Raw genomic sequence first — 15,483 nt, forward strand, 5'->3', positions numbered from 1 at the left:
TGCAGTTGTAGCTTAACTGGGCCACAACCCGGAGCCGACAATGGGCTGTTGTGTGATGTAGGTCTCAGGTATGAGTTCAGTCGGCTACTGGACGTTGTGTTGTTATAACTTATTCATGTGCAATATGTTGCTCTTCCTTGGCCTGTTCTGTATCCCAGATGAATATACACTTTACTTTATTTCATATACATTATTCTACCATCAAAAGCGCTGCGGAACATTGTGAATCCATACAACAACAATGTAATAATCATAATATATAATGTGAATAGAGACATTGTATATCATTTTATTAAAGCGACACTCAATCAATAAATCACACACAAAGCACCTACATATACACATCACAAATACAATATAGAGACTAAACATGTTGAAGAATGAGTCAAGTTATCAATAAAAATCATACACTATGTTTTTTAGATTGTGAATGGGTAGCCTATGTGTGGCTAACAGGCCACCCATCCATCCCATTAGCATCACTGTGATGGAATCTGGGACACCATCGTTTTCTGCTATTTGTGGGTCATGTTTTTGTGATGAGAGAAACAGACTTCTGGATAGTTTTTCACAAGCTGCACTGCACATAAGATCCAGTTTTATGAATTAATAAATGTGCACATGCAGATGTAAAAGACTGACTTTGAATTTGTATCCAGAAAGCATGCAAACTATATGTCGTTTCATCAATCTTTTAAACCGACTGATTTGCACATGAACACAACATCAAATTTCAATGACGAAAGATTGCTCATGGCTTTCCAAACCGCAGCATAAACAATGTCCTATTTTCTCTCTGTGGCAATCATGAAAATGACGGAGCAATGAACAACAAAGACTTTAAAGAGAAAAAGCATTGTGCAGAAATTAGTCGCGTCCTCAGATTCATAATGAAAAAGATAACATGTGTTGTGTCTGAGACCCAGATAAAGAACATGAACTTGATATCATTTCCCTATGTGTGCAGCGGACGTCCACCACGCCGAGGCAGAGGTCAGGGCAGAGGTCATGGCAGCGGCTGGAGCCGCTTGCTTGGACAGAGATCTGAGAAAACGGGAGGACATTTGAGGCAGATTTATTTAGGAAACAAAGCATCAAGGGCTTTCATTATTCAGTACTACAGAGAGGGCATTCATGGAGTTTATACAATGACATTCTGATCCATATGCACCTTCTCTGACAAGGCACAAAGTCAATTGCATGGCAAGCCTGCAGCCCGCTGCCAGGGATTAACAACTCCCCGTTGAACACAGTAAAGCATCGACACACGTCTGCACTCTGCTGCCCCCTGCCGGTCAGCGATGGGATTACAGCTCCTAAAGCACAACAGATATTTCTGCAGTACATTTGGGAATTGCTGCGTGTGGAAATATGTAGCTACAGCCATTACACATTGTTGCATTGTATTTATAGAACATGGAGAGCTGCCTCCAGCCTGAATCAATTACCACATGGGGTGTATAGCATACTCACAACACAGCTGTTAGGATTTTGATTTATTTTATTTTAAGAAGTTGCGTGTAGGAACAAAATTTACTCTGTAAGGGAGGTCAGAGGTCAGATTAGCTCACCACCAGACCTAGAGGGAGCCGAGGACAATGAGCAGATTCTTGTTAGTGTGGCAGCTGAACCCGTCCTCTTGAATTTAAGGAAGGTTCTGTCCAATTATCAGGCTTTTCAAGTCTGAAAAATAAGTGGATTTCCTGGTTGTTACAAAACAGGCCACAAGCTTGTCTTGAATCAGTTAACGTTTGACGACATGGAATTAAGAACACGTTTTAAAATGATCATTACAATTAAAACTATATTGACTTTAAATTAAATGAAGAAGGAAACAAAGTAGGGCTACTCATTAAAACATACCTAAACATCCCTTCCAGACATGTTCTAAGACAGATCAAATTACTTTGCTTTGAATAATAATGCGTTGGATATGTTGGATACATACTTGATACAACACTATAAAAGTACTTTCCTGAATACATTTGAAAATCTTTACTTGTTCTCCCGCTTTTAAAATCCAGGAACCTGCTAATATGGAAACATTTTGTGTTTCAAAAGTTGAATTGCTAGGCACGAGCAATGATGCCACAAAATCATCCAAAACAAACTCAGATTTGAAGAAGAGCACAGCTAAAAAAAACTCCCCCTTGAGCAGATGGATGTGGAAATGGCCTTCTGGTGTCAAGCTCTGCACACACAGTCATCATTCTCAGAGAAGATCAAACATCTAAGTTAAGTATCAATAAGTCAAAACACATTTTTGACTGGTCGGGGACTTTAAATGTGTGGAAATAATTTTTAAAAAGTGACATCTGTGCCATGGCAGCTTTACAGCTACGGCAGATACACAAATCTAAAGTAAAGCATATACTTTTTAATTAAAAAAAAGGCCATAAAATTGAATAAAAAAGGTTATATCAGGGAAAAAGTTATTAAATCGGACACAATGGGAGGAAATACAAGCGGATGGCATATCTTTAATGTGGTACCTCATTACAGTTTCATTATTTAACGCAATAACACATAATGCTTTACTGTGGAGCAGACCTACATGCAGATTGATTCATTTCCATTTTACTCATCTTCAACCAACAGGACACCGCTCCTGCTGGAGGGGGGACGGGTGTGTCTGCGCAGTGTCAAATTACACTCAAATTACAGACCTGCTCCACAGGCCCCACTCCCTCTGCACCTTCATTGGTTGAGACTCAACCGCTTCACTCAACCAGCCAGGCAAATACTTTGTCAAAGAGGAAATGACATCACAGCACCCAGACCAGCCACAAAAAAAAAAAAAAAAAAAAAAAAACTGAAAACAGATGAGGACCAAATGTCTTTCAGATGTCTTTTGACTTCGGGTGGCTCAACACAGTTCAGCCTCTGTTGCAAAAACCTGTGAGGCAAAAACCACCCGGCCATAAAACTGCTTTTTTGGACGGCACTGAGAAGAAGTATGTCTGCCGGACACAGAGAGACTCCTCCATGTCAAGGTGGAACTGCAGCTTTTTTCTCAAACCCTTTGATGAGTGGTGAGTAGCTACAGGCAAGCGTGTGCTGACGCTGCAGCGGGGGTGTATTTACTGCCTTCAACATAATGCTTTGCCACGTGATTTCAAGGCATATTCGTGTGTTTTATGTCACGTCTACACTTAGATTTTGAATCAGACTGGTCCCCAATACACGATGCTGCCTTTAACGGACGTGTCCTCACTCTGCAGAGGCTCATTGCTCAGGTAATGTTTGATGACACCTTGTAGTTACATTATACTGCACGAACTATTACAACACGCGATTGATCCATTCAGGTAAACGTTTTGCTGCTTGAAAATAACCATAACGACCATATTGAGAACATGACGTCTTAAGAGAGACTCTCAACTCTGATGTCATTTTCAAACGTGCATCCGCTTCATATGTTTCAGTTTTTCCTACACGTGTTGTGTGTGTGTGTGTGTTGTTCACAGGGCACGTGTGTGAATCTGAACACTCTGGACCAGGTCTCTCCCCTCCATGGAGCGTGTTCACAGGGCCACGTGGCTTGCGCCAAGCTTCTGGTGGAAAGTGGAGCAAATGTCAGTAAGGCATCACTGTCCGGTTATGTTTACAAATGTGGATATTACTGAAGTCAAGGCGAATCCCAAACGAAGACAATATGTTTTGTGTCTTTCTTTGAAAGTAACTCCTACATCCTGCTCTCGTCTAAGAGGAAACCGTATCAATTATTGCTGGGTTTAACTTTGTTTTGGTGCATATCAGTGAGATATTAACCCACAACAGACACGCGAGCATGCATCCACGAGCATGCACAATAACACATTAACGAACACAAATCTGCAGATACAAACTCTGCCGGTGAAACCACCACAGTTTGAGAGCAGATATCATAGATATAACTCGATATCTTTGCTACACTAAAGGTTCAGAACATTTCATGACTGCATCTCATTTAAATCATCATCACTTCACGGACACTTTCTTTGTCTGGATTTGTTTATTATTCTAATTTTGATGGATTTGTGTGGAGAATTTCTGGTGAATTGTCTCAAAAATAATACTTACCCGTGGCAGGTCAACGGTTCAACGGTTGATGGGCAAACTCCCCTGTCAGAGGCGTGTGCCTGCGGTCATGTGACCTGCGTATCGCTGCTCCTTCAACACGGGGCAACCCCCCTGGGGACGAGCCAAACCAGCTCCCCGATCCACAGGGCTGCAGCCAAAGGTTAGAGGTCACATTCTCCTGCACACACATGGATGATCTATGCTGAAGCAGCTCGGTCCGTCACTACCGAACGCACAGAGCGTCAAAACATCAGAACAAGTCTGAGAAATGTATAATGCGTGAAATATATCTTAGTTTTTTGTTTAGCTACAAAGTGAACAGATATTAAAACATATTCTTGGCCGGGAAGCTCGAGCGGATTTGAAAGCATGTCCTTTAGAGAGTACACCGCTTCTCATTGTGGTGATTGTGTTAACCCGCTGAAGGTCATTCGGAGTGCATCCAGCCTCTCGTTCAGCACGGTGCGGATGTCGATCAGTTCATCGCCCAGTCGGGGTTCCCTCTCCACGTCGCCTGCTCACATCAGCATCTGAGTTCTGTGAGGAAACTGCTTCAACTTGGTAAGAATGCCTTAGATTTAACTTTGCACCTCTCATGTTGAAAAGGGGACTATCAGTTGTAATAATATTGGAGTTTTATTATATTTTGCTCTCTCTGGGCCCTGATTGAGCTTAGTAACAGATGTTATTTCCACACCATCAAAGCTCAGTTTGTGACAAAGGGAGTGGGTACCACTTCAATAGATTTCTACACATTCATTTTTAATTGGGTCAGAAACAATGCATGTGCATGTACAAGATAATAATACGATCACGACCCAGATAATAATAATACCACAGAGTAAAATACTCAAGTCACAAGTATAAGTCGTTTCAAAATTGTATTTAAGTAAAAGTGCTTACAGCGCTTGTAAAAAACGACATGCATGCTGTGTTTTACATAACGTAAAAATAAATGTACATTTTGGGGTGGCTTACTGATTTGAATGTGTCTAGAGAGTAAATGAAGCCTGAATGGCCCATAATCTTTAATGTAAACAATAGAGCGGATGAGTGGCGCTCTAGGAGAGGAAACGCTTGAACTGAACCGTCATGTGACGTCATGAGGCCATCGCACCTCATCCGTCTCTGCTCTCCTTTAGGTGCCACAGTGAACAGCAGGGTGTCCGGGGCCTCGCCGCTGCACATCGCTGCCGGCCTGTCGGACCCCGAGATGGTGTCGGTGCTGCTGGACCACGGGGCCGACCGCTGCCTCCGGAACTCAGAGGGCAAGCAGCCGGTGGACGTCGCTCCTCCAAACAGCCTGGCGGAGAGGCTGTTGAGCCAAGCAGGAGGTATTCAATCCAAACTAACCGAGTAAGCCTCCACTGTGGCCTTTACGAGCAGCCCGATGCCTCGAGCAGTAGCTAATAATCCAAACATCTTTCTGTCATGGCTCCTGCTTCTCGACCCGGACGGCTGCCCAGGAGCGTCTCCTCTCATGCAGCTGTGCCGGCTCTACATCAGGAACACTGTGGGCAAGCAGAGACTGGGTGGGATTCACGACCTTCACCTCCCTACACAAGTGAAACAGTATCTTCTCTACCAATCGGACCCAGGGGGAGATCTAGTGCCTTTCAGTGCCAGGTTCTGATCATCTGACTTTAGGCCAGTAGGGGGTGCTGTTGCACAATGTTGCAGTGAGAGGGCCATCAAGGCTCCTGCTCTCTTTGTGACTGTTCTCTACAAACAAAGCGACTCTCAGGATCAATCTGCACTTTTATGTGAAAACTTGGAGCACGTTTTTATGTATTCATAAACCATAACATACATGCGTATTAATAAAGGGAGAATGTGGGCTCAATCCGTCTATTAAATGTTGCGCCGTTAATGTTAAATCAAGTTTAACATACTGAAACAATATTCTCTAGATTACAGAGGCCTCCACATTCAGCTAATATTGTAGTTTTTGTTAGTTTAAACTGAAGATTCCGTTTTTGATGATTTTCTGTTTTCCTTCAGACCCACATGAAATATTGTTCATATCTTGTAGACTTTGTCCCTCTAGACACGTATTTATTGTACTTGCAGTAATCTGCACACACCAATAGTGAGATTAGATGACCATGACATAATATATATGTTTTGTACTGCAATTACCAAGACTAAATAATGAAAATGAGGCAGATATCGTAGTTGCCTTCCTCAGACTGGATGGGAGCAACTTTATTGTGTCATATGTAGCTGGATGGCTGCTAAGTATAATAATTATAATAGTCAGAGAAATTAGTGTAGATGGAAACTTCAGTCAGCATCCAGCGAACACATACCAGAGGATTGAAAACCTCACATTTTTGTTCTCTTTTAGTTTTAATTAAACAGTAAATCACTAATGATACTGATATATTATATATAGAATTGTTATTATCCAGTTGTCTTATGGCTATTTAAAACATGCGCTGTATTATTACAGATTACGTTTAAAGAGTCAAAATATATAAATGTATCTGCATATTGACTGAAGAACATTTTTTCACTCACTGAATAAACAAAGAATCTAATGTTCTCGGGTTTCTTTTGGGATATTATGCAAATTATTATGTGAAATAGCGGTTTCACAAAAATCTAACGAGGCATGCAAACCATAAAGAAAACATGACATGAAAACAACATGCATTCAGAAAGAGACAAAACACATCATAGATCATTTTTAAAAAGTTGTATTGTATGAATTCATATGTTAGTTTATTTTCCCCTAAAGCTCAGTTGACAACAGCTTCATACAGTCCTATATCAACATAATAAATATATGCAAAGCTCCACTTTTCAGACCAGGTATTTATTAGCCAATTTTCTTGTGGTGCCCACCTATTAATCATATTAACCCGAGGAGGAGAAAGGGCCCTGCATGCGACAGACACATCAGTGATCTGTACAACCCGTCAGTCCCAATAATTCAGATGATAGAAAACCAAAAACTACAATGTTGTTTTTAGTGCACTACTTCTTTCCCTTGCCCAATAGTATTGAAGATGTGCCGGGTGACGTCACGGTCTTCATTTGTTTATCTACTGTCTGAAGCAGGAACATGAAATGAAAAGTAGATCCATCTTCACATCTTCATTCTCTCAATAGTTTTGGTCCACAGAATTTGCATAAATGTTGAGTGTGAGCAAGGCATCATTGGTATTGGAGCGTATATCCTTTTTGTGTTGCTACAACACGATGGGAGCCGAGTCAGGTTTACCACCACTGTATGAGCATAAGCATCGATTTTAATGAGTCATTAAGATGAGATGATGAAAAGGCACCACAGTTCACCGAGAACAAGTCAACATGCTCTCCGCGGTGACACAAAACAACAGCAGCTCAGAATGCAGACTTTCCATCGAGGCCTCATGTCCCAATTTGCCAATTGAAGGCGCAAATTGAACTGGGTTTCGATTTAACTGGCGTTTAATGTGAAATCAATACCGCGGAGGAGCTTCGGACTTCTGAAGCTGCCGGGGGAAGTGCACGGTATCCACTGGAAGCAATTATTGACAAATAGGCAATCAGGTGAGACGAGTCCGTCTGGTAATCAGTGTCACATGACCGCTCAAATAATGCTCCCCTTCGGTCATCACTAGCGGTGTTGTGCTTGGCTCTGTTGTGGGCATCTGATCGACTTCCTGAGTTCAGTCAGGTACTGTGTGGCACTCAGGTGCACTTAGAAGCAGCCCACCTGTGTGCGATAGCAAAGCTTTTACTTGTATTCTCTGGAGGCAAACACGCCATTAACCCCGATGCGTCTTTTTCCGGTAGACGCAAATAGCGCAAAATGCATTTCTTAGTGAGAGTTGAAGTGAAACGCAGAACACAAGGTTTAAAACCGAACCCTTCAACAAACCATTATTAACAGAGGTTTTATAAGAAGAACTACATGAAGAGTTGCCAATTATAAATAGAAGGAGTTACAGCGCGAGCGACGCAATCTGCAGGGAATAAACATGTTGCGGTTCCATAACAGCCCCGTGTTTGTAATCAACGTTGGATTAGTTTACCCGTTATTACACGAGCCCCCCTAATCATCCCTCGGATGTGCAGCTGCTTCACCTACTGTGAAGCAGCTGCACATGTTGACGCCAGACAACCCTGACTGCGGTCATGTGAGCCGGCATCCGCGGATACTCGGTCAAGTAAGCCGCCGCTTGAGATGTAATGCAGGGTGTTACGGTACAGAGGCGTGTACCTTCCCAAAAGCACCGAGAGAGACCCTTATTTAAGCAATGTGTTTTCCAATTTGAAATAACAAGTCAAAAACAAAATTATTTTGGACATTATATGAAATAATATTATATTAATACTGTACTGTTTTTAATGGAAAGTCAGCTCAAATTCAATGATTCTATTCTGTTCATTTTTTTGGAGATTTTACTGTACAGTTTTTGTGAAAATTAAAGGCAAAGTTGGCTCAAATGAAAAGATGATATTCTTAATTTCCCAATATTTGAACTTTTATTAAAGCATTTCTTCAAAAGGTTACATTCTATTTCCACTAGTTTGTTGTTTACAAGGACCTCTATGTCCATGGTTATTTCCATGAGATTTTACTGTACAGTTTTTGAGAACGGCAAAGTCAGCTAAAAAGAAAAAAAGAGAAAATGATATTCATGATTTTCTAATATTTGAACTTTATTTAAAGCAGATCCGTAAAAAGTGTATATGAAAAAGACACTGGATTGTCATTCAGGAGGACCTCTGCTATGTCCATGGTTATTTTCATGAGATTTCACTCTACACATTCACAGGAACGACTCGCAGACGTTGGTTTCTTTAGCTTGCCGGTTCATTCACAGGAGCTCACAGTAGTGAAGGTACTTCAAACCTGAACAAACCTGAACATTTCAAGCAACATCCAAACCGTGAGTGCGAATACAGGTCGCCAGGAGTAGTATAAATGTCAGTCAGTGATTACGAACTTTAGGTATTAGAGTAAATTTAACGTGTTCTGTGAAGCATAGAATGTAGTCCGGGCCGGCGATGTCAGAGGGAGGGCCGGTTGGTGACGGAGGTGGACAGGCCCAACCTACGTCGGCCTACCGGTATCCCCGATGGCCAGTCCGCCCCTCGTGTGAACGCAGCATGAAGGAGAGTGAACAGACGGCACTCCGCTGCAGAAAAAATTACCTTCAAAATACAAGCACAGGATTTTTTTCCCTATATTTTATAAAGAAAAGGTGATCATATGTCTTTCAAGTCGTCGCGGGCCACATAAAATGACGTGGTGGGCCGGATGCGGCCCGCGGGCCTTGTGTTTGACACCTGTGCACTGGGCGGTCTGGACAGGAAATGTGGAGTCTTCCTCCTCATCTTCCACGTCCATTTCCAGGAGGTCAGAGTTGGCATCGCCCTCTGCGTCCTCAGCACCCGGCTCCAGTTTGAGGAGCTCCTCGAAAAGTGGAGGCATTTCCGGGCAATCAGCAGTCATCACGTCCGTCCAGCTCGAAGAGGCTAGTGTCAGATGGCTGCTGGTTGTGGCTTTTGGGGCATGGGTCCTGTTTAGTGGATACCGCCACTCTGAGCCTTCTTTCCAGAACCTTCTCAGGCATTGGCGCACAGAGCAGACATGACTGTGGGTCCGCCAGCGATGCCTGAGCGTGTTTAGCGCCCATGCATCCTATGCACATAGGATGAGGGTCCCTGCCCGAGATGGAGGCCCCCGCATGACGCAGGGCACGGGCGGGAAGGGCGGCGAGTCGGAGCATTTGAAGTCTGATCCTTCGCCGTGACCGAATAAACCAATGTAACATGCTTGAAACGTAACTTAATTTAACACACACATTTAAAGTCAAAGATGTAGTTACCTGATATGATTCTAATGCTTCAGAATGGCAATATGGCTCGATAGCACCCCCTACAAACATTAATTTAAGCAGCCCCAGCGCTACGTTTCACCTACATTTATGAAACTTAGTAGGCATATGTAAAACATGTAAACTGAAATGAAAGTCTCTTGGGACTATGCTCTAAACGTTACCATTTGGATTTTTGTGTTAAAAATGTTCCATGCTTTAGTCCAGTGGTTCTCAACCTTTTTTCAGTGATGTGAAGTCCCTGTGAAAAATGTTTTCAGCCAAGTACCCCCTAACCAGCGCAGATCATTTTTTGGTTAAAAAAAAGAAAGAAGTAATACAAGCTCTGCCGTCAGTGTCTGATTTATTGAACTATAGAAACTGAATATTGCATGGTTGCATTGAATTGAGTATTTTTGCACTCACTCAAAGCACCACCTACTGGCAATAGGAAGTCAGTATTATGTGACAAACACTATTTGATTTAAATGACATGTACATGATGTTGTTTACTTGTTATAGAGCTTTTGCATTTATTTGTATTTGCATCAAAAGGAATGTAAACCGCAGCAACAAAAAAGCTCTCTGGCCAGATGTCGACATCTGAGCATAGAAGCATTTTAACATTATAAAAGCATTGTCCATTAACTTTGTTTGACAGCCAATAATCCAAGTCCACCTCCTCTTGTCCCACCTGCACTCTGTTTTGTGGTTCAACCATAAAGTAATGCTTGATTTGGAAAAACAATGGAGTCAATCTGTAAAGATGTGGGCAGTCAGAAAATGTTATCTCATACATATGTTATGGCCATCTCAATTATTGTAAATAAATCTATGTAGTTTATTTTGAGAAACAGTGACAAGGAAAATATTATGGCCTTCCATGTTTATGCTAAACAACTAGCAGGACACTGCAGGGAATCGAACCCCATCCCAGTAAACCAGGAGTACCATTACCAGTGCCTTTTGCTGTTTGACGCTACATGGGAGGCTACAGCTTCTTCTTTACTTTTTTAAACTTTTTTTCTTAGCTTGTAAAGATGGGTTTGTTTTGTTTGGTTGTTGTTGAAATGGTTTATGTACAATGGCAGGGGGAGGGGGCTTGTGAGAAGAGATAATCCTAAACTAATGTTGGGGAAGGGGCTTGTGAGAAGAGATAATCCTAAACTAATTGGGGGGGGGGGGCTTGTGAGAACAGATAATCCTAAACTAATGGGGGGGGGGGGGGGGGCTTGTGAGAAGAGCTAATCCTAAACTAATGGGGGGGGGGGGGGCTTGTGAAAAGAGCTAATCCTAAACTAATGGGGGGGGGGGGGGGGGGCTTGTGAGAAGAGCTAATCCTAAACTAATGGGGGGGGGGGGGGGCTTGTGAAAAGAGCTAATCCTAAACTAATGGGGGGGGGGGGGGGGGGGGGCTTGTGAGAACAGATAATCCTAAACTAATGGGGGGGGGGGGCTTGTGAGAACAGATAATCCTAAACTAATGGGGGGGGGGGGCTTGTGAGAACAGATAATCCTAAACTAATGGGGGGGGGGGGGGGGGGGCTTGTGAGAACAGATAATCCTAAACTAATTGGGGGGGGGCTTGTGAGAAGAGATAATCCTAAACTAATTGGGGGGGGGGGGCTTGTGAGAAGAGATCATCCTAAACTAATGGGGGGGGGTTATTGTCTCTTTAGTGTCTTGTTGCCTCTTGTTGTCTCTTATTGTCTTTTGTTATCTCTTTCGTCTCTTGTTGTCTCTTGTTATCTCTTGTTATCTCTTTCGTCTCTTGTTGTCTCTTGTTGTCTCTTATTGTCTCTTATTGTCTCTTATTGTCTCTTGTTATCTCTTGTTATCTCTTTCGTCTCTTGTTATCTCTTGTTATCTCTTGTTGTCTCTTGTTGTCTCTTATTGTCTCTTATTGTCTCTTATTGTCTCTTGTTATCTCTTGTTATCTCTTTCGTCTCTTGTTATCTCTTGTTATCTCTTTTGTCTCTTGTTGTCTCTTATTGTCTCTTATTGTCTCTTATTGTCTCTTGTTATCTCTTGTTATCTCTTTCGTCTCTTGTTATCTCTTGTTATCTCTTTTGTCTCTTGTTGTCTCTTATTGTCTTTTGTTATCTCTTTCGTCTCTTGTTGTCTCTTGTTATCTCTTGTTATCTCTTTCGTCTCTTGTTGTCTCTTGTTGTCTCTTATTGTCTCTTATTGTCTCTTATTGTCTCTTGTTATCTCTTGTTATCTCTTTCGTCTCTTGTTATCTCTTGTTATCTCTTTTGTCTCTTGTTGTCTCTTATTGTCTCTTATTGTCTCTTATTGTCTCTTGTTATCTCTTTCGTCTCTTATTGTCTCGTTATCTCTTTCGTTTCTTGTTGTCTCTTATTGTCTCTTGTTATCTCTTTCGTCTCTTGTTGTCTCTTATTGTCTCTTATTGTCTCTTGTTATCTCTTTCGTCTCTTGTTGTCTCTTATTGTCTCTTGTCTATTTAGTCTCTTAAGAGACTGTTTTTTTTATATAGCTTTTCTTAGCTTATAAAGATGGGTTTGTTTTGTGTTGTTTTGTTGTTGTTGTCTTTTGTGAGAAGAGTTAGTCCTAAACTAATAGGAGGGGGGAGTACTTTGCGCGGCGGAAATCGTCTCTTATTGACGACCTCCGCAGCATGGTATTAGGCGTTGATACCATTTTCTGGGGTTCCTTCGCTGACTGTTGTTTATCTGGCTCTGGAGATCTTCAAGTTGGGTTTTTAAGGAGCTTTCACTGGTCTGCCACTCCTTTTCCTGGTCTTGCAGAGTCTGTTGGAGGCTCTCTGTGGCCTGAAGGAGTGAAGTCTTTTCCTCCTGCCACGTATTGGTCTGGTGCTCCAGCAGCTGCTCAGCCTGAATCACAGCTTCATTCAGGGCTTCTGCCATGTTTTTATTTTGAATGGCAAGTTTCTCTTTTTCATCCGTCTCGATGGTCTGGTAGTTCTCCAACTTTATCTTGATGGAGACCATCGTCTCAGTAACAATCTTCAGCTGCTCATTGGCCTCCCATAGGTCGGTCTTTAGCTTCATATTATTTGTATCGTTTGCTCTGGTGATCTCTACCAACTGGACTTCCTGCTCTTGGATGATGCAGGTCTTTTTTTTTAAGTCCAGTTCCGCTCCCCTTATCTCAAGGAGGGTCTGATTTGCCTCTTCATTTAGATTACTCATAGTCTTCAGCAGGTCGCTGTTAGTAAGCTGGGCGATGTGCAGCTCTGCACGGAGTGCGGACTTCTCCTCATCCCACTGCAGTGTCACAGCTTTCACCTTCTGCTTAGCTTTCCACAGATCAGTTTTCAGCTTCTCTGTTTTGCGCTGCTGGACGTCCACGGTCTCCTGGCTGGTGGATGACCGTGGATTCATAGTATCTTTAAGGGCTTGTGCCATTTTTTGATTGGCAATGGTCAGTCGCTGTGTTTCAGCTCTCTCAATGACCAGGTAGTTCTCCAACTCGAGCTCGGTGTTGGACTTCATGTCAGTCAAAGCCTTCACCTTCTGCTTGGCCTTCCATAGGTCGGTCTTCAGCTTCTCGGTTTTACGCTGCTGGATGTCCAGAGTCTCCTGGTTGTTGGATGACTCTGGATTTTTGGTGTCTTTCAGGGCTTCTGCCATTTTTTTATTTGCAATGGTCAGTCGCTGTGTTTCAGCCCTCTCAATGACCAGGTAATTCTCCAACTCGATCTCGCTGTCGCCCTTCGTGTCAGTTAAAGCCCTCACCTTCTGCTTGGACTTCCATAAGTCAGTCTTCAGCTTCTCGGTTTTACGCTGCTGGATGTTAATGTAGCTCTCCAACTCGATCTTGGCGTTGTTCTCTCCCTCTTTCTCTCTCGTGATCTCTGCCAACTGGACCTTCTGCTCATCGATGATGAGGGTCTTCTGCTGCAGGTCCATGTGCGCTGCCTTCAGCTCGAGCAGTGTCTGGTTCAGCTTCTCATTAAGAGCAGCCAACTGAACTTTCTGCTCAAGGATGATGGTCTTCTGCTCATCTCCAATCATGTTGATGGAATGGTCCTCTGGGTTTCCCAGGTTTATGCTTTCTAATTTATGTATAAATATATATGTATATGTAAATGTATAATACTTTTTAAATATATATGTATATATATTTGTATATGTATAGTACTTTATAAATATATATGTATATTTATTTGTATAATACTTTAAAAATATATATGTATATGTATTTGTATTAAATATATATGTATATATATTTGTATATGTATAGTACTTTATAAATATATATGTATATGTATTTGTATAATACTTTAAAAATATATATGTATATGTATTTGTATATGTAGAATACTTTTTAAATATATATGTATATCTATTTAGATGGTGAATAATTGCCGTTGTTGGGGTCTTCTGTGTGATCGCTCTCGGAATTCTCAAAATCTATCTCTAAACAAAAAAGCATAAGGGAAATTGGGAGAAGAACATAACAAGTTTTCTCCTAGTTATACCCTTCCACAATCAAAGGCACAGAATGTGTTGCACTCCGTGACGTAAAGTTTTGGATGACCACATATGGCGTAACCATAGAAACGAAAGCTCGTAAGTGAGTGTAGGATATTTCAGACACTGTGGGAAAATTAATATTTGTTCAAAGAAGTCAACGGGCAGTGCGTCTGTTTGATTTGCAATGAAACTGTTGCCGTGATGAAAGATTATAATGTACGACGGCACTACGAAACCAGCATCAGACGTACACGTCTTAGACCGGTGTCGAGCAAGAAGACACCGCTTAGCAAATGGCGGCTAGCCTGCTAGCTCCACCATCGTATTTTAGCCGTCCGAACAAAACACAGGAAACGGCCACACAGCTGCGAGGTCGCTCGACTCGCAGCGCGACACGGGGAACCTTTCTCCGGGCGGCGACTTCATAGAACAGCGCCTCACTAAAGTCGCAGGAATAATGTGCAGGGAAAAGATGGCGGAGTTGAACAACAAGACCTGCGTCAACGCCGCACAACTTATTAACACAGTTGTGCGGTGGATCGAAGACTTGTGGGCTAACTTAAAGCATCGGGTGTCACATAAAGCCGTTAAAGTGCTTTTGATTTGTACTCGATGCGTGTGACGAGAGCACAGGCGCCACAGACACCGCTCAGCTGTTCATGTGTTTGCGGAGAGTTGACGATGACTGTTGCATTACTGGCGCTGCTTGATCTGAGGAGACTCAAGGGCACAACAACGGGGAACGACGGTACATTATTAAGTCAGAGATGTTTAGTCTCTTCATGTATTGAAAACATCCAGGAAGCTGAAAGAGAGAGAATCTTGAAGAAAAGACTTCCTTAGACTCTCTATGGCCTGCTCTGTTCTTCTTTGTGAATGCTGGTAAAGTTCTTGCCATATGGCTACTTCATGAATAGATTTTGTTCATTATAACTAAATCGTTTGTGTGTTGGAATATTGTTGTATATGCTGTGTTTTTTAACTTCAAATAATAAATTTGAAATAAAATAAACATACTTGATACAACTTAATATCAATTGCAATAACTTTGTTACAATTTGACTTTTTACAAGTACATGTCAGAGTTGTACTGTGCAGCAGTACTTAAATACAGTTAATGCAGCCTAATTTGTTTAATTCAACACATA

At 42.1% G+C, this 15,483-nt stretch overlaps 1 protein-coding gene across 1 annotated transcript; it reads left to right on the top strand.

Annotated features, from left to right (window-relative positions):
* Positions 1-2,830: 2,830 nt before the first annotated feature.
* Positions 2,831-6,477, top strand: LOC117750671 (ankyrin repeat and SOCS box protein 9-like). Its single transcript, XM_034561955.1, has 7 exons — positions 2,831-3,032; positions 3,157-3,236; positions 3,468-3,575; positions 4,072-4,222; positions 4,489-4,623; positions 5,205-5,396; positions 5,529-6,477. Exons 1-7 carry the CDS (start codon positions 2,957-2,959, stop codon positions 5,693-5,695), a joined length of 909 nt encoding a protein of 302 aa, XP_034417846.1. The 5' UTR covers positions 2,831-2,956; the 3' UTR covers positions 5,696-6,477.
* Positions 6,478-15,483: the final 9,006 nt, after the last annotated feature.

The sequence above is a fragment of the Cyclopterus lumpus genome, chromosome 21, assembly GCF_009769545.1.
Source record: "Cyclopterus lumpus isolate fCycLum1 chromosome 21, fCycLum1.pri, whole genome shotgun sequence".
Taxonomy (NCBI): domain Eukaryota; kingdom Metazoa; phylum Chordata; class Actinopteri; order Perciformes; family Cyclopteridae; genus Cyclopterus; species Cyclopterus lumpus.

Coding starts and splice junctions, on each gene's coding strand:
- LOC117750671 (XM_034561955.1), top strand. CDS start 2,957: ATGTCTGCCGGACACAGAGAGACTCCTCCATGTCAAGGTGGAACTGCA. Junction 3,033..3,156: donor CTCAAACCCTTTGATGAGTG/GTGAGTAGCTAC, acceptor GTCTACACTTAG/ATTTTGAATCAGACTGGTCC. Junction 3,576..4,071: donor TGGTGGAAAGTGGAGCAAAT/GTCAGTAAGGCA, acceptor TACCCGTGGCAG/GTCAACGGTTCAACGGTTGA.